The sequence below is a fragment of the Chiloscyllium plagiosum genome, chromosome 18 (assembly GCF_004010195.1).
Source record: "Chiloscyllium plagiosum isolate BGI_BamShark_2017 chromosome 18, ASM401019v2, whole genome shotgun sequence".
Classification (NCBI taxonomy): domain Eukaryota; kingdom Metazoa; phylum Chordata; class Chondrichthyes; order Orectolobiformes; family Hemiscylliidae; genus Chiloscyllium; species Chiloscyllium plagiosum.
Window position 1 is genome coordinate 3,840,537 of NC_057727.1, and position 18,129 is coordinate 3,858,665.

General features: G+C 43.3%; 2 protein-coding genes across 3 annotated transcripts in view; one reads left to right on the plus strand and one right to left on the minus strand.

The window, feature by feature from the left end:
* eefsec (eukaryotic elongation factor, selenocysteine-tRNA-specific) overlaps positions 1-14,679 on the minus strand; it is a 418,279-nt gene extending 403,600 nt beyond the window's left edge. The window contains exon 1 of one of the 2 annotated variants that reach the window (XM_043707583.1): positions 14,089-14,679. In XM_043707583.1, the coding sequence (XP_043563518.1) occupies positions 14,089-14,377 (289 nt within the window). In that variant the 5' untranslated portion in view covers positions 14,378-14,679. The remainder of the gene's footprint in view (positions 1-14,088) is intronic. The other variant, XM_043707582.1, reaches the window with a different exon arrangement.
* Positions 14,680-16,970: 2,291 nt separating this feature from the next.
* ruvbl1 (RuvB-like AAA ATPase 1) overlaps positions 16,971-18,129 on the plus strand; it is a 72,311-nt gene continuing 71,152 nt past the window's right edge. The window contains exon 1 of the mRNA XM_043707584.1: positions 16,971-17,172. Within this exon, the coding sequence (XP_043563519.1) occupies positions 17,032-17,172 (141 nt within the window). The 5' untranslated portion in view covers positions 16,971-17,031. The remainder of the gene's footprint in view (positions 17,173-18,129) is intronic.

The window sequence follows — 18,129 nt, forward strand, 5'->3', positions numbered from 1 at the left end:
TTATATAGAGCTGAAAATGTGTTGCTGGAAAAGTGCAGCAGGTCAGGCAGCATCCAAGGAGCAGGAGAATCGACGTTTCGGGCATGAGCTCTTCTTCAGGAATTCCTACGCTCTGACACATCTTGCAGTGCCTACTTTGACAGGGTTGTATGGAGTTGTCCTGAAAGCCGGGCAGTTTGCTACAAACAATGATCTGTTTGAGGTTTGGCGGTTGTTTAAAGGCAAGTAGTGGAGGTGTGGGGAAGGTCTTGGTGAGGTGCTCATCCTCATTGATAATGTGTTGCAGCTCACGAAGAACATGGTGTAATTTTTCAGCCATTGGGAAGTACTGAACAACGAAGGATACCCTGTCAGTTGCAGCACGTGTCTTTCTCCTGAGGAGGTCGTTACGGTTCCTTGCTGTGGCACGTCGGAACTGGCGGTCGATGAGTTGAGCATCGTACCCCGTTCTTGTGAGGGCATCCTTGAGTACTTCCAGGTGTTGGTCACATCCCTCCTCATCTGAGCAGATCTGGTGTATGCATAGGGCTTGTCCATAGGGAATGGCTGTTTTAATATGTTTTGGGTGGAAGCTGGAGAAGTGTAGCATCGTGAGGTTGTCTGTGGGTTTGCGGTAGAGTGTGGTGCTGAGGTGTCCATCCTTGATGGAGACGCATGTGTCCAAGAATGAGACAAACAGTCGAGAGTAGTCCATGGTGAGTTTGATGGTGGGATGAAACTTGTTGAGGTCACTGTGTAGTTTTATCAGTGACTGGATAATCTGGAGGATGGCCCAGTCAGATAAGGTTGTGTATTCCCTCCAGACAAACCAGGAGAAGCTGTCAGTTCTCTGGATTGCATCCTTAAGCTTACAGTGTTGAAAAGGGCAGGCTATCAGTGACAGATACTTCGCCTCATCACAACAGCTTTCACAAAGTCCATCTTTAGAGGTGAAACCTCCACATCATGGTCCAGCAAGCTATGGTAATAACGTTGTGCAAATGACAGTGGCTTGACCTTTAGTGGTATATTAATTATTAACACACATTGCAGAATAACAAGAAATAATAAGAACCAATTCTCAAAATAATTCCGCTGAGTTGAACAACTCTTAACAAGCAAAAATACTGCATAGTGAACAAGTCAAATTTGGGAAAACAGTTTTGCAAAATCCTGGTCTGTACTGAGTTAACAGATCACTTTGGGTAGCTGATGGAAGCATTAGAATAAAGTGCAATCCCTTTTGGCAAAAAAAACAAATTGCAAATTAAACCCGAGGTCCATGATAGAAAAGAGTCATGTTACAGATTTTGAGTGAGAATGGGGTGTGGTTTAACTGAGATGTTAAATAGGTTTCATCGGTTGACTTTGACACTGAACAAGATCAAAGATCACTTGACTAAACTATTGGTTGGTTGCCAACACCTGTACTGGCTCTATTCCAGCAAAGAGCATCTTAGAGAAACAGCAGGATATGTGAAAGAAAATGAACTTGTGACTTGTACAAACAATATCCCTGAAATGTAGTAGGTGCAAGTGATTTTTACTTATAGCTTTATTTCTTTTCCTTTGTTTCCATTTTGTCACCCAGTTGTCATTTTATATTTGATTGCTGCCCTTGTTCACAAGTTTCCTGCTTCTACCTTTGTCCCTGCTCGGTTTCTTCTTGTGCTTTCCACTGTTGGGTGGTTGAAAAGAAAGTCCTGCTTGTCTTCAAGCTGATTATTCTGAATGGCTGCCTGTCAAAATTCACCCACAAGACACAGTAGACCAAGGACACACCATCAGCCGCCAGTGATTTACTGCCGACTCAGACCTTTCTTGAACTTGTTCACTTGCATCCAATTTTCATCTGTGTTGCACATTAGCAACAAACAGAAAATAATTAAAAAGGCAAGGCAAAAAAAACCCAAGGAGAAAAAGTCAAGAGTAGGATGGGGGTGGGAGAGGAATTCTTTTAAATCCAACAAAAGAAGCAGACACGTGAAGACCACTGTAAAAACAAAACATAAAATGCACATTCAGGGGAATTGTAAGACATAAAAAGGGAAATATTAAATAAATAGGAAACAACCAGAGGGAGAAAAAATCCAACAGGAAATAAGAGGAAGTGTGTCGGAAGATCCTACAGCCTGCTTTCATTAGAATCAGCTGTTCCTTTACAGGTTTAATTACAGTAGGCTCCCTTTATACTGTAAGGCTGTCTGATTTTTTTTCTATAAAATATTGACATTTAATATTTAAAAGTAAACACTTCTGTAGCAATTATTCCCATGTTTCCCAATAATAACTTTTAAAATGTTGCTCATACTTTAACAAACTCCAGCAACAATATATTTAAATGCACGACCCAATCAAACTTCAGACATCAGCCACTAAGCAGGTATCAGGGCTTTCCTCACAGCCAGGCAATGAGAATCAGGCGCAGTGACATCCTGGACTCCTCTTAGAGGCTGGGTCCAGAATGACATTGAAGCAACTTTGGAAGCAGGCCACCCTCCTACCCATGGATGACGCACGAAAAGGAGGAGAGCTACTAAACTCCATCTTTAAAGTATTCAGCCCCAAGGAAAACTGTAGCCAGCTTCTGATGGCTTAGCAGATAAGTCGCTGGTATGGCACTAAGCCATGCAGATCTGGAATGTCCTGGAGTCAATTCACAGCCTGCACTCAGTTAGTTGATTTTGACAGGGCTGGCAGGTTAGACCATATAATTAAACTCAGCATTCCTCAGCTAGGAAGAGGGTTATAGTCTGAGACTTTTACTCCTGTGCAATACTAACTCCTGCATTGTGTGCGTGCACAAGTTGCCATGCCTCTGGGCTACTTCTTGAACTTTCTCCAGCCTTACAATTCTTTGAAAGCTGTGCTTTCCTCCAACCTCTGCCTCTTACTGATCTGCCACTTCCTTCATCTGACCACTGAATGGACCTGAAGGATCTAGAATTTCCTCCCAAAAAATGTTTATTGCATCCCTCTCCTCCTTAAAACACCTTTGACGAAGTCTGTAGTCATCTGCCTCCATCTTTCATGTGTGAATTATTTTCCTAAGTATGAATTCCTGTGAACTGCCTTTGGACATTTCTCTATGTTGGAAACATTATATAAATGCAAGTCGATGTTATTGAGACAGAGAGATTGTATGGTGAAGACAAATCGGGCAAAGCTATGATGCCTCCCCCACCCCCACATTGTTGTAAATCGTGCCAAATCAGTGGCTGGATTCATTGAGGAAGCACAGTCATGTCAGCAGATATTGGAGGTTTACAGGCACTAACAATAGAGAGGAAAATAAAGAAAAATTCAAGTCAGTGTATGCAAGACTTTAATTAATGATTAATTTGTGCAGTTCCCTAAATGATGGAAGACATTTGAAGATTTTCATCTCTAAAGAGATGTTTTATTTCTAAGTTTCCTTTGTATAGTGATAATTGTCAAAAGGGAGTATCCTTTGTATTCATTAATCTAAGCACATTAGGGACTATCGCTGGATTATTTATGCCAGTCCTGGAAGTTTGTCTGTCCTTTAACAGCTACTGCCATCTGGTGAGCAATACAAGATAAGTGAGTTTGTTTAACAGATCCTGCTCAATTCTCAAGCCACACTGACTGACTGCCCTACACTGTTCATTTCTCCAAGTTTCAATACAAAATTCAGCAATGTCGGAATATTTAGATGAAAACAGAACTCTGCTGAATGCTTTGTGAAAATCCAAAGAGCTGACATTTATAAAGTCCTTCATGTCATCAGAGCATCTCACAGTGCTCTGGAGCTAATGAAGTACATTTGAACTGTAACTATTTTAGAATACAATCACATACAGTAGCTGATTTGCAGACAGCAACATGCCAGAAATAGCAAAAGATCATAAGGGCAAGATAACCATGAAACCTACAGATTAGCAGGTAGGTGATGGCTCGGTGGTATTATCGCTGCAATATTCATCAAAGAGCCAGGGGACCTGAGTTCGAACCCAGTCATGGCGGATGGTAGAATATTATTGAATTCAGATTCCAAGAGTCTAATGATGACCATGAAACCATTGCTGATTGACAGGAAAAGCCCATCTGGTTCATTAGTGCCCTTCTAGAAAGAAAATCTGCTATCCTTAACTGGTCAGGCCTACATTTGACTTCAAACCCACAGCAACGTGGTTTATTCTTAACTGAGCTCTGGGCAAATTAGAGATGGGCAATAAGTGCTGGCTCAGCCAGTAGTGCCTTTATCCTGCAAATCAATTTTTTTTAAATTGCACCCTTACCCCCAGCTGATGAATCAGTACTCCATATTGAACATCAGCTGGAGGAATCATTGAGGATGGCAAGCCACGAAAGGTTTTCTGGATGAGGGATTTCAATGCCCTTCAACTGGGGAGTGGCTTGGTAGCACCATTTCTGATTGAGCTGGTGAAGTCCTAAAGGACATAGTTTGATTGGGTCTGCAGCAGATGGTGAAGGAACCAACAAAAGGGAAAAACATATTTGACCACATCTTCTTGCATCTGTACATGACAGTATCAGGAGGAGCGACTTGCATCTGTACATGACAGTATCAGGAGGAGCGACCAGGTCCTCAGAGAACTGAGGCCTAATTTCACATTAAAGCTATTCTCCAACATGTTATGTCCTAGCACTGTGCTAAATAGGAAAGACTCCAAACAGATCTAGCTGCTCAAGACAGGTCATCCACAAGGCACTGTGAGCCCTCAGCGGCAGAACTGTACTTCAACATAATCTGCAACCTCATGACCTGACACCCCCTCTCCCCCACCATAACTTGCATGCTAAATAACATCAGCAGCAACTGACACAGGTGTAATCAATTCAACAACCGCTCTACAAATATCGCCATTTTCTATGATAAGGGAGTCAAACACTTCAGCGGAAAGGACAAGGCAGAAGCATTTACAATCTTCAGCCGGAAGTGCTGAGTGGATGATCCATCTTTGCCTCTTCCAGAAGTCCACAGTATCACAAGTGCCAATTTTCAGTCAATACAATTCATTCCATGTAACATCAAGAAATAGCAGAAGGCATTTGATACTGCAAAAGCTATGGGCGCTGACAACATTCTGGCAATAGCATTGAAGACTTGTGCTCCAAAACCTGCCACGTCAAAGCCAAGCTGTTCCAGTGTAGGTCAAGAACCAGAGGTCACACTCTTGAAGTGCTCTACAAAAGAAGAAAACATGAGGACAGAGAAGAACTGTGTCACTCAGCAAATGGTTTTGATTTGGAATGCAATGCCAGAACACGTGGTGAAGACAGGTTTGATTTTCTTTAGGCATTAAAGAGGGCATTGGATGATTACTTAAATACAAAAAAGGCAGGAGATTAGTGCTAAGTTAAAATTCTCAGAGAGCCAGTACAGACACAACGTGTCTTCTTCTGCACCATCACAATACTGTGATTCTGTGACACTCACATGGATGTACTATTGGGATGACTACGCATTCCTCATCAGCTGGTATTTGAGGTGGTCTCCATTTCTTCATTAACATGGTGTCTTAACTGATAACTCAAGAACTGGTTCTGATTTTATTTCTCAGCAACAGTTTGTGACAGCTGTCTCAATTCAAGATCTGTCTGCTGCATTGCTATAATTTATTTTTAAATTCATTCATGGGATGCAGATGCCACTGTCTCAGTCAACATTTATTCTCGAGCTCTAATTGCCCCAAAGCAGTTAAGAGTCACTCACTTTGCTGTGGGTCTGGAGTCACATGTAGGCCAGATCAAGTATGGACAGCAGTTTCCTTCCCTAAAAGGACATTAGTGAACCAGATGCGATTTTCCAACAACTGACAATGGTTTCATGACCATAATTAGACTCTTGATTTCAGATTTTTATTGAATTCAAATTTGATCATCACACTGTAGAATATTATTCAGGTTTCTGAATGAATAGTCTAGAGATAATGCCACTAGGTCATCATCTCCCTTCTTTTCTATCAAAGAAGATGGGCTTGACAGGTCAACCATTTTTTGTTTAACATTCATCCTTTCTCTTACATCTTTAAAAATGTGGAGGTGTTGGTGTTGGACTGCGATGGACAAAGTTAAAAATCACACAACACCAGGTTATAGTTTCTCCAGGTAGCTCCTGACAAATTAGCAATGCTCTGAAAGTTTGTACTTTCAAATAGACCTGTTAGACTATAACCTGTTGTTGTGCGATGTTTAACTTTCAAAAATGACATCAGGTAACTGTATTTCAAAGTCATCTCCCTTTATCGTAGAATTAGTCAAGAAGAGAAGTCTATCAGCCAGAGATCAAGTCACAAAACAATTCAGGTAGTTCCAATACCTTAGGTGACATCAATATTTTTAACATCCAGTTCATTCCCCAAGATAAAACCAATTCCTCTATAGCTTCTCCTTTCACTGAAACACACTTATGATACCAATTTGTAACTTCCACATATGCATCCAAATATTTAATTTTTCTTCATGATACATTTGCCTTGACAAAGGGCTAAAGAGTCAGCCTCAGCACCTGGCTTGCTTCAGTGTCTATCAATCTTTTTAACACCTTCATTAGAAGCAAATAGAAATTATTCTTCCTTTGAAATAAAATGTTCAGAACCTCTAATAGTCTGACTTCCTTTATCTATAATCATGGCAGAATTTGCTTCGATTATCCTGATCTTTCTTGACTTCTTCGTAGGTTCTGAGGAGCAGGTGGTAGCTGTACAATTGCTACAATTTTATTACACATTTCTTTTCCTGATGCACCCTTTTCTAAGTATTCTTTAAGGGCGTCAATGCCTGTAATAGGTCTCTCATTAGCTTTCAGCAATTGGCTTTAGTGTGAGAGAAAGTGGTGACTGTAGATGCTGGAGAATCAGAGTCAAAAAATGTGGCGCTGGAAAAGTACAGCAATCAGGCAGTAACCTGAAGAGCTTCAGGGCAGAGGAGATTACGGGGGGGGGGCATGGAAGAGCTGGGAGAGAGACTCACTGAGATTCTTGTGGAGGGAGGAGGAGAACCTCTTCAGGGTGGGCATCCTTGGAAGTGGCTTTGCAGTAAGGCATGACTGAGAGAAAATGAGGACTGCAGATGCTGGAGAATCACAGTCGAAAAGTGTGGTGCTAGAAAAGTACAACAGGTCAGGCAGCATTTGACTTTAGTACGTCCAATCTTATCACAATAATTGTGTTAGTTCCCTATAATGCTGATAGGTTCTAGCCTTTCTCCTTTATTCTTTTAGCATTGTTCAGTTTGTTCCTTATGATCCATGCCCACGTTTTCTATTCTTCTAATTTCTTTAATTCCCTCAATGATATTTCCTCAAGTGTAACTGAGTGATTTCATAGCTGTCTGTGAGAACTGCTGATTCTCAAATTTCTGATACTTGATGCTGACCTAAAGAACACTCAAGGGTTGTCAGATTACGATGTCAGAATTCTTCCACCATAATTGTCCTCACATTGTCAAACTTGTTCTCTAGCTTCAATGATTGCACCCAGTGATTTCATTACATTTCTTTCTTCTTTGTATATTCAGCTTTCTCCCATTCTTATTCTAAAGTTTAATTGACAAATTTCAGTGACAAGCTGATAAAGCATTAAGTATTGTTTTAACAACTGCATCTTCTACAAACTGCTGTTCAGACAAACTGGCATAGCTATATCGATAGAGGCACTGTATGACATTAAAGGCCACTAACTCACAGTGTATCCTTGAGGATTTCTAATAACACACTGTTATATTTTCTACTCCCAGAAAGGTTTTAGCAACAGTCAAAACAATTGTGAAATTCCCATCTGTGTCATGAACTTGATAACAACATGTTTTCATGCCCAGGACCGATTTTCTTAAAGATTCAAAAATCCTTCTTAAATTCACTACATTCGTATCCCGACAACAGCCCCCACTGTGTTCCAATTCTAATTCATGGTCATACTGGACAAGTCAGATTCCAGCATGTAACATGATTTGATTCATCCCAAGTTGCATTTTTACAATTTGGTTGCCAATGTACTTTTAGCAAAAGAACAAAAGTTTTTTCACAAAAGAAAACAAGACTATTTTTATTCATAGAAAAACTACTTATAAAGAGTCGAAAAGCAGTAAAAACAAAGACTCAACCCTGTTTCCCAGCAATATCCTTGACAGGTGCTCAACCCCAGTGAAGTATTACTCCTATCTTCATTACAAAATTCCTTCCTGAATTGATGAGATGGCAGATACTTCCTTTTGGTGACCTTCTGCACATTCATCAGATGTGATTCTCTTTGCAACTGCCTCTCCACAAAATTAAAAATCACATAACACCAGGTTATAGTCCAATAGGTTTACTCATTAGCACTAGCTTTCGGAGCGTTGCTCCTTCATCAGGTAGCTGTGGAGCAGGATCATTTAGATTAGATTAGATTACTTACAGTGTGGAAACAGGTCCTTCGGCCCAACAAGTCCACACCGACCCGCCAAAGCACAACCCACCTATTACCCTGCATTTACCCCTTTACCTAACACTATGGGCAATTTAGCATGGCCAATTCACCTGACCTGCACATCTTTGGAGTGTGGGAGGAAACCGGAGCAACCGGAGGAAACCCACGCATACACGGGGAGAATGTGCAAACTCCACACAGACAGTCACCTGAGTCGGGAATTGAACTCGGGTCTCTGGCGCTGTGAGGCAGCAGTGCTAACCACTGTGCCACCGTGCCGCCATTTAGTCCTGTTCCAGAGCTACCTGATGAAGAGGTGATGAAGGAGCAGCACTCCAAAAGCTACTGCTTCCATATAAACCTGTTGGACTATAACCTGGTGTTGTGTGATTTTTAACCTTAGAGTTCTGACTATTTTTAAGCTGCTGAACAACACATCTGCGAAAGTGGCCCTTTTTCTTCTGAACTGCTATCTGCTTTTAGCTCCTGGCCTCCCCTTCATAGGTAATAAAAGCTCAATGTAGCGAGAAGCAGCAATTATCTCACAAGATAGCTGTGAGATCAGGTAGCTGTGGAGCAGGACCAAATGATGAAGGGGCAGTGTCCCAAAAGCTAGTATTGCCAAATAAACCTATTGGACTATAACCTGGTGTTGGGTGATTTTTAACTTTGCCTACTTCAGTCCAACACTGGCATCAAAGTAGTTTAAGTCATTTACCTTAAATCACATGATTTCTTGGGAAGGCTCATTACTCCAAATAATTTTAAGACCTTTCCTTAAGGAAGAAAAACACTTGCAGCCCATTGAAAACCAAAATACCTCTAGAGTCCAAATTTCCAATTAATAATGTGATGAACTTTCATCACATGATTCATATTTATAAAGTTCTTTTCACAACTACCATAGCTGTCAAAGCACTTCCAGCCAAAGACGTACTTTGGACTTGCTATATACAAAATATAGAATCCACTTTGCACACAGCAAGCTCCCACAAAGGGCAATGTGATAATAATCAAATGACCAAGTAATTTTTTTTGTTCAAAATTGATTGTGGGATAAGCACTGGGTGTGGACAAGAGGATCAGCCTTTCTTTCAAATGGTGTCATGAGATCATTTACCTAAATAATCCACAGGTAGAAAGCTGAGAGAGCAAACATGGTTTTTCTGTAACATCTCTTCTGAAAGACAGCACACTTGTTGTGCTGAAATGGACTCTGCTGTGATATCTGTACTTATGTATGGCAGGTGAATTATATCATACAAAGCACATTTTGCAGTGAATGGGGGAAATCACGTGATGCAGTGGTAATATCTCTACCATTGAGCCAGGAGGCCTCGGTTCAAGTTCCAGAGTATAATAAAGTCTCTGAACAGGTTAGTTAGAAAATTGTTTTTGCACTGAATGTGGGGATATTATGGCAGAGTGGCATTGTTTACTTCTAAGCCAGAAGGCCTGGGTTCAACTCCTACCTACTCCAGAGGTGCGTCATAACACAACGAACAGGTTGAGGAAGTGAATGCAGTGAATGTCAGGAGGCCTGAGTTCACATACTCCAGAAGTATGTAAACTAAAAACTACACTGAGTGGCTTGATTAGAAAACATCTGAAGTGAGTGTTTAGATGCCATTTGGTACAAACAGCTTGCAACTGGAAGATACTTGCAGGCAATCAAACAGGAAGACAAGGGAAAAGGAATCACAGAAAATGACTGCCTCCATTTCTTGGCACTTTGACGTAGGATAAACAATCTGAAAATATTTACAATCCACATACATGGATATTTCAAACATCTCAAAATTCAGAAAGCTTGTCTTGGGGGTATAATGCGAGAATTCTTCTTTATCTTATTGCCTTAACATGAAACTAGTCCATTCAACTGTGTGATTAAAGTATTGTTGATAGCATTTATTACATATTACTTTGAATAAGGGCCAAACTTTGCCTTTGTGTAAGAGCGGGGCCAGAGTTCACTGAATGTTTACAGCACAAACACAAGCCATTCAGTCCAACTGATCCATGTCAATACTTGCACTCCATGCCTTCTCTCACCTGATTTACATACCTTTCCATTCCTCTCTCGTACATGTGTTCTTCTCACTTGTTAGGTGCGTTTTGTCACAGAGAACATAACAAGAAAACATGCCATTTTGGTCAAACTACTGTCAGTATAGGAGATAGCATTTACCCCAACTTGGATAAATAGAATTAATTTTATACAAATGAGAAAAAAGACCCAGATGAGGTATGCACACAGACCAAATTAAAAGAGCATTCAGGAATTCCAAGAAGCTCCAAAAATACACCACACTCACAGGACCCTGTCAAAGCAAAATAAAGTTACAAGACCAGAATTAACAGTTTAATTTCTAACTGTCAAAAACATTTCTTACACTGCACCCATTATCAAAAGGAATTGGTATGGTTGACTCAGCCTTCCTTCTAAATTATGTTACTCTGTTTATCTACTGAATAATCAGTAGATAACAAAGTGCTGGACTAACTCATACAGATCAGGAAGGTCCATGATTTAATCCTTGGCCTGTACTAATTGAGTTACAGCAGTGACAAATTACAGAAAATACAGCAAAGGACCATGCTCCTAATCACCATCAAATAACTACTGGGGAAATGTTTAAGTGTATATTAGCTGGAAACAAGATCAATCAGGTCCATAATATTTCCCACAGCAAAAACATCTACTGAGGTAGACAATAGTTTGGTCTCTACAACTGACTGCAGCAAAGAAAGGTAATGGTATTTAAAATTATTCTGGGAGTGTTGAGGGAAGACAGAAACAAAAGAGAAAAAAAGAAAACTCTGCCTGAATAAACATGTTTCACAACCTCAGCCAATAAAGTGCGGACTCTGCTGTAATGCAAGAAACACGGAAACCCATTTAGACAGTGCAAGCTCTGTCAATAGCAATGTCATAATACTCATAGGAACGGTTTTTAATGTTGCTGCTTGAAGGGTATATATTTACTATTTCCATAACTAAGGACTCACAATTTGGGCTGATCAACTTAAAATCTGAAGTTCCTGGTAAACTAATTGAGAGAAAGATTTATTGCTATAATTACGTGTCAAAGCATTTCTGAGAAGGTAGATTAAAATAACTAAACCTTGGTAGGGTCACCCCCATAGGTTTGAATCCTGCTCACCTGCCTTTCTCAACATTTCTGGGTACTGTTATGGCTGAGTGGTAGTGCTCTTACTTCTGGGCCAGAAGATCCACATTTGTGACCTACCTATGCCTGAGATGTGTCAGAAGCTGAACGAGCAGGTTGACTAAAAATAGCATGGAGGAATGGAGAAGGAGATTTTTTTTAAACTAATCAGTTCAGGCATGTTATGACACACCTCTGGAGCAGATGGGACTTGAACCTGGACATTCTAACTCAGGGAGACTATCACTGTGTCACAGGAGGCCTCCTTGAGCATTAACTTGGGCATCTGAATTACACGCACAGTTACTATTCCACGATGGAGAAAAGTAAACTCTCTTCAGCCTGATTAGGTTCAAAAACAACATGCAACTAATAACATAAAAGGAGGCAAACTAGATGATCCTTGGCCTTATTGTTGGCAAAGGTCATGTTTCTGTCCAGAGTTGCCAGAAAGAGTGAGGAAAACATTCTCTATGTGGGGGGTTGCTGGAGAATAAAATGCTTTGTCACAGAGAGAGGTTGAATCAAACAACTTGAATCTTTCAGCATTTGGCCTATTGTGCCACTCATGGCTCTTTGAAAACAATATCCAAACTAAATTCCTAATCTTAAGTTCCATTGCAGCATCGTCAGATTTGAATCAAAGGGTGGTACTCTCACTGCTGAGTCAAAAGGTTGCGTTTCAAGGATCTCGGAAGGCTTCTCACCCAACATGTAAGGTAGTTTCTCCTCTGCAGCAATGACAAGGTGAGGTACAGTCAAAGGTGCATATCGAGAAAAGGAATCAGACTTCAACTTTGTTACTCTCAACTGTTTTGCAAGTGAGGTTTCAAGGAGACATAAACGAAGCCCTCGGGCAAACTCTAAGGTGGACATCAAATCCAAAAGCCACTAAGTCAAGAAAAATAAGGGAGGTATTTCCAGTCTTCTGACCAAAACTTAGCCCTCACTCAACAACATAGAAACAGAGCAAGTGATCATTATCTCGCAGCTGTTTGAGGAATTCACTGTGCACAAATTAGCTGTCAATTTTCTGCAATAGAACATGAATCAGTCCATTTTGCTTTAGTCCTCAGCCCCTGCTCTCCCTTTAGTGTCATTGCGTCACTCTTAGTGGCTTTGCACATAAATTGGAAGATTGGAAACATGGATAATTAACTGATGATGGTTAATAGATGAAAAGTACCACAGATCTGGTGGTGGGAAAACCAGTTGGATTGTGAGAGATAACACTTCCACGTATACAAATAAAAGGAGAAAAAAAACAGGAATCAGACTCTTATGACACTCCCCGAGCCAGAAGGCCCAGGTTCAAATCCCACCTGTTCAATAGGTTGTAATGATATATCAGAACAGATTAATTAGAAAATATCCAGAAAGGGGATCAGACTTCAAAAGTACTTTTTTTTGCTGTCGACTATGTTGCAATGATCAGAGGTCAAGAATAATTTTTTAAAAGAAGCAGAGGTAGACCAATCCAGTCTGCTCCCCGCCACTCCCCTTCCATATGACCATTGCTGATCTTCAATTCCATTTTTCACCCATGCCTTACATTCCTCATTTCCTAGACACAAAATCTGTCTGTCCTAATCTTTACATTTCTTTCTTCAGTCATGGGCCATGGGCCAACATTTATTGCCTTTCCCCAGTTGTCCTTGAAAAGATGCTGATGAGCTGCCATCTTGAACTGTTGCAGTTTGTAGGGCATGTAGACATCCAGATTGCTATTAGTAAGGTAGTTCCAAGATTTTGAGCCAGAAGCATTGAAGGAATGGCGAGATATATTCGAGTCAGGATGTGTAGCAGCTGGGATGGGAACTTGTAGGGTCTTGTGTTCCCATGTATCTGTTGCCCTTGTCCTTCTAAATGGTAAAGGATTTGGTAGGTGCTGTTTACTGAGCCTGGGTGAATTACTGCAGTGTATCTTGAGGACAGTACACAATACTGCTTGAGTTTTGGTGGTTGAGTGAGTGCACGTTGACGGTTGTGGATGGGGTGCCAAACGAGCAGGGCTGCCTTGTCCTAGATGCCATTGAGCTTCTTGAGTGCTCTTGGAGACAGACTAATCTAGGCAAGTGGAGAGTATTCCATCAAAGGTCAGGCAGCATCCAAGGAGCAGGAGAATCGACGTTTCGGGCATAAGCCCTTCTTCAGGAAGGCTTATGCCCGAAACGTCGATTCTCCTGTTCCTTGGATGCTGCCTGACCTGCTGAGCTTTTCCAGCAACACATTTCTCAGCTCTGATTTCCAGCATCTGCAGCCCTCACTTTCTCCTAGTATTCCATCACAGTCGTCCCTTGTAGACAGACGGCGGTCAGACTTTTGGGGTGGGGGGAGACACAGGTCTTCAACAGTGGAGCATCCGCAAAACCTTCTGTGGCAGAGAGTGCCAAAGGTGCACAGTGATACGTGCAACATCAATGCATGAGGTTTTCGTTTTGCAGACTACAGGTGCAAGGGGTGCGGGAAGAGAGAGAGAGAGAGAGAGGGGGGCGAAACACGGAATGCTATTCATTCCCACACAAGCAAAGAAACAGACGTACCTCCAATGATGGTCCTGATGAGGGAAGCGTGTCCGGGACAGTCCACCAGTGTCACCTGGAGCCTGGTGTAGCCTCCATGCGGCTTGAGGTGCTCCGGGACGGGCAGGCAGAAGGACGAGAAGCCCAGATCCAGGGTGATGCCCCTCTCCCGGCTCTGAGGATTCTTATCGAACGCGGCGGTGGAGGCCGTGGTGCTCAGGGCCCGGGCCAGCGACGTCTTCCCGCTGTCGATGTGACCCAGCACCCCGACATTAAAATTCAGGGTCTCTGAGGCTGCGGCCGCCGCCATGGTTACCAAAAACCGGATGCCGGTGGGAGGGGGGGGCGCTCAAACTCGACGGACCTTCCGTTGTGCACCCGCTATCCACCTTCCCCCCCAGCTCCTCCCGCCATGAGGGAGGAACCGAGGGTTCCGCTTCACAGCCCACACTCCGCCATGAACAATCTGAAACAACAACAGAAAATGCTGGAGAAACTGGAACAATCCGGCAACTTCTGTGGAGAGAGAATCAGTGTTAACGTTTCAGTCCATTGTGACTCTTCTTCATAACTTTACCACCACAGTCAATAATATCCAGGAGCATTGAATGATGCCAGGTCTATAAAGGGTTTAACTATTAGAGGTTGTTGTAAACCTGGCTTGCATTTATCTGCGCGGAGAAGATTGAAGAATGATCAGATCGAGGTGTTTAAATCCTGCTAGAAAATCAAGAACAAGAAAACATTACTTAAAATTTGAGCTGGGCCATTTAGGACTGAAATCAGGAAGGCCTTTTGAAGCTCCCTCCAAGGGCTGGGCATCCTGGACAGTCTTATGAAACCCTCAAACCTAGTCTGCCATTTGAGGAGGAGACCACGGATGATCTGTGATCTAATTCCATATCTTTGCTAAATAAAACTTGATCAATGTCAGATTTAACATTAACAAGTAATCAATCAGGGGTGGCACAGTGGTTAGCACTGCTGCCTCACAGCGCCAGAGACCCGGGTTCAATTCCCGACTCAGGTGACTGACTGTGTGGAGTTTGCACATTCTCCCCGTATCTGCGTGGGTTTCCTCCGGGTGCTCCGGTTTCCTCCCACAGTCCAAAGATGTGCGGGTCAGGTGAATTGGCCATGCTAAATTGCCCATAGTGTTAGGTTAAAGGGGTAAATGTAGGGGTATGGGTGGGTTGCGCTTCGGCGGGTCGGTGTGGACTTGTTGGGCCGAAGGGCCTGTTTCCACACTGTAAGTAATCTAATCATGAAATGTCATTTGTGGAAGAGTTCTAAACCTCTACCACCCTGAATGTAGAAGTGCTTCCTAACATCTGGTTAGCACTGCTGCCTCACAGCACCAGGGCCCCAGGTTTGATTCCAGCCTTGGGCAATTGTCTGTGTGGCGTTTGCACAGGGTATCTGCAAGGGTTTTCTCTGGGAGCTCTGGTTCCTCCCATAGTCCAAAGATATGCAGGTCAGGTGAATTGCCAATGTGTTAGGTGCATTAGTCAGAGGGAAATGGGTCGGGGTGGGTTACTCTTTGGAGGGTCAATGTGCACTGATTGGGCCAAAGGGCCTGATTCCACACTGTAGGGAATCTAATCTATTCTAATCAATAGTCTAGTTCAAATTCTCAGACTATGTCCCCTAATTCTGGAATCCCCAACCAGTGGAAATAGTTTCTCTTTATTGATTTGATTTATTACTGTCACATACTGAGACATAGTGAAAAGCATTGTTTTCCATGTGAACCAAACAAATCATATCTTACATACGTATATCAGGGTAATAGAACAGCATGCAGAATAGAGTGTTACAGTTATCGAGTAAGTGTAGAGAAAGAACAACTCTAATATCTAAGAGGTCATTCATAAGTGTGATAACTTTGGAGAAAAATGTGTTTTTAAATCTGTTTGTAGGTGTTTTCAAATTTCGTATCTTCTGCCCAATGGAAGAGGGTGGAAGAGAGTATGATCGAGGTGGAAGGAGTCTTTGATCATGTTAGCTGCTTTCCCAAGGCAGCGGGAAGTACAGACAAAGTCATGGAATGGAGGCTGGTTTACATGATGGACTGGATTGCGTTCACACTCTTTGTAATTTTTTGCTCTCTTGGGCACAGCAGTTGCAATTCCAAGCTGTGATGCATCTGGATAGGATGCTTTTTATGGTGCGTGTATAAAAATTGGTGAGAGCCCTTGTGGACATGCCACATTCATTAGCTTTATTTACCCTGTTCTGGATGTAGGTTTGCTCAATGAGCTGGAAGCTTTGTTTTCAGACATTTTGTCACCATACTAGGTAACATCTTCGGTGAGCCTCCAAATGAATAACCGGTGGTATAGTCCACTTTGTATTTATATGTTTGAAGTTCCTTTGGTGGGTGATGTCATTTCCCATGGTGACATCATTTCCTATGGTGAGGGGGTGGGGTGGCCATGTTGGTAATGGATGATATTCAGTCCCTTGCGCGGGGGGACCTAGAATCAGGGGATGTAGAGTCAGTGTGGGTGGAGCTGAGAAATACTAAGGGCAAAAATATCTTCTTGATATTTTCTTCTTGAAGTTTGAACGTGAGGTGAACTAATGGTAACCTTTTCCTTTATGCCTTATGATTGTCAGCAATAACATCCAATGGGGATTGAGAATGCGCAACGGACAGCCAATAGCACGACAGGAACTCCGTGCTTCCGCCAGCAGGGGTCCTCCCCTTAGCGACCGACAGGACGTCCCTGCCCACCGAGCTTGCTGGTTGGGTGTTACTATGATGGATGGCCCTGTTAACCAATAGAGGCGTGGGTTACGGTGATTGACGCGTCGTCTGTCCAATCGGCGAAGGAAACCGACGTTGGTCGGCGAGAGCGGTGTCGCCGCTTGGTAACACGCGCCGCGGGCTCTGAGTGAGGAGGAGGTTGAGGCTTGGGCCTGTACCGGAACGGGGAGCGGGCTGTACACTGACCGTTAACCATGAAGATTGAGGAGGTCAAGAGCACCACCAAGACCCAGCGGATCGCCAGCCACAGCCACGTGAAGGGGCTCGGCTTGGACGACAATGGGCAGGCCAAGGTGGCGGCCGCCGGCCTGGTGGGCCAGGAGAACGCCAGGGAGGTGAGTGAGAGCCGAGCCCCAGCCCCCAAACCTGAAAACCCCAGACCCGAGGCCCCAGCCCCGGCCCCCAGCCCCAGCCTGGGGCTTAGAGGAAGCGGGTGATCTCCATGCCACAAGACCAGGACCTGATGGGCTGAATGGACTAATTGTGCTCCTCTAACTTACAAGAATACAGTACAAAGTGAGGACTACAGGTGCTGGAGAGTCAAGAGTCCAAAAGTGTGGTGCTGGAAAAGCACAGCAGGTCAGGCAGCATCCGAGGAGCAGCAGGGTCGATGTTTAGGACACAAGCCCTTCATCAGGAATGTGGAAAGGGAACTGAGAGATAAATGGAGAGGGTGTGGGTGGAAGGTATCTGGGTAGGCGATGGAATGTAGAACACTGCAGTGCCGTACAGGCCATTTGTCGTGCCAACCTGTGAAACCAATCTGAAGCCCATCTAGCCTACAGTATTACATTCTTGTCCATGTGCCTATCCACTGGCCGTTTGAATGCCCTTTAAAGTTGGTGAGAGTTTAGATTAGAGTGGTACTAGAAAAGCCCAGCAGATCAGGTCAGGCAGCATCCGAGGAGCAGGAAAATCGATGTTTCGGGCAAAACCCTTCATCAGGAGCCTCCAGGGTGGAGAGGTAAGGACGGGGAGTGGAGGAGAAGGCAGCAAAGAGTACAATAGGTGAATGAGGGTGGGGATGGAGGTGATAGGTCAGGAGAGGGTGGAGCAGATCGGTGGGAAGGGAGAGATTGGCAGGTAGGACTGGTCATGAGGACAGTGCTGAGCTGAACTGGGGTAAAGTGGGGGGAGGGGAAATGAGGAAACTGTTGAAGTCCACACTGATGCCCTGGGGTTGAAGTGTTCCAAAGCGGAAGATGAGACGTTCTTCCTCCAGGCATCGGGTGGTGAGGGAGTGGCGGTGGAGGAGGCCCAGGAGCTGCATGTCCTCGGCAGAGTGGGAGGGG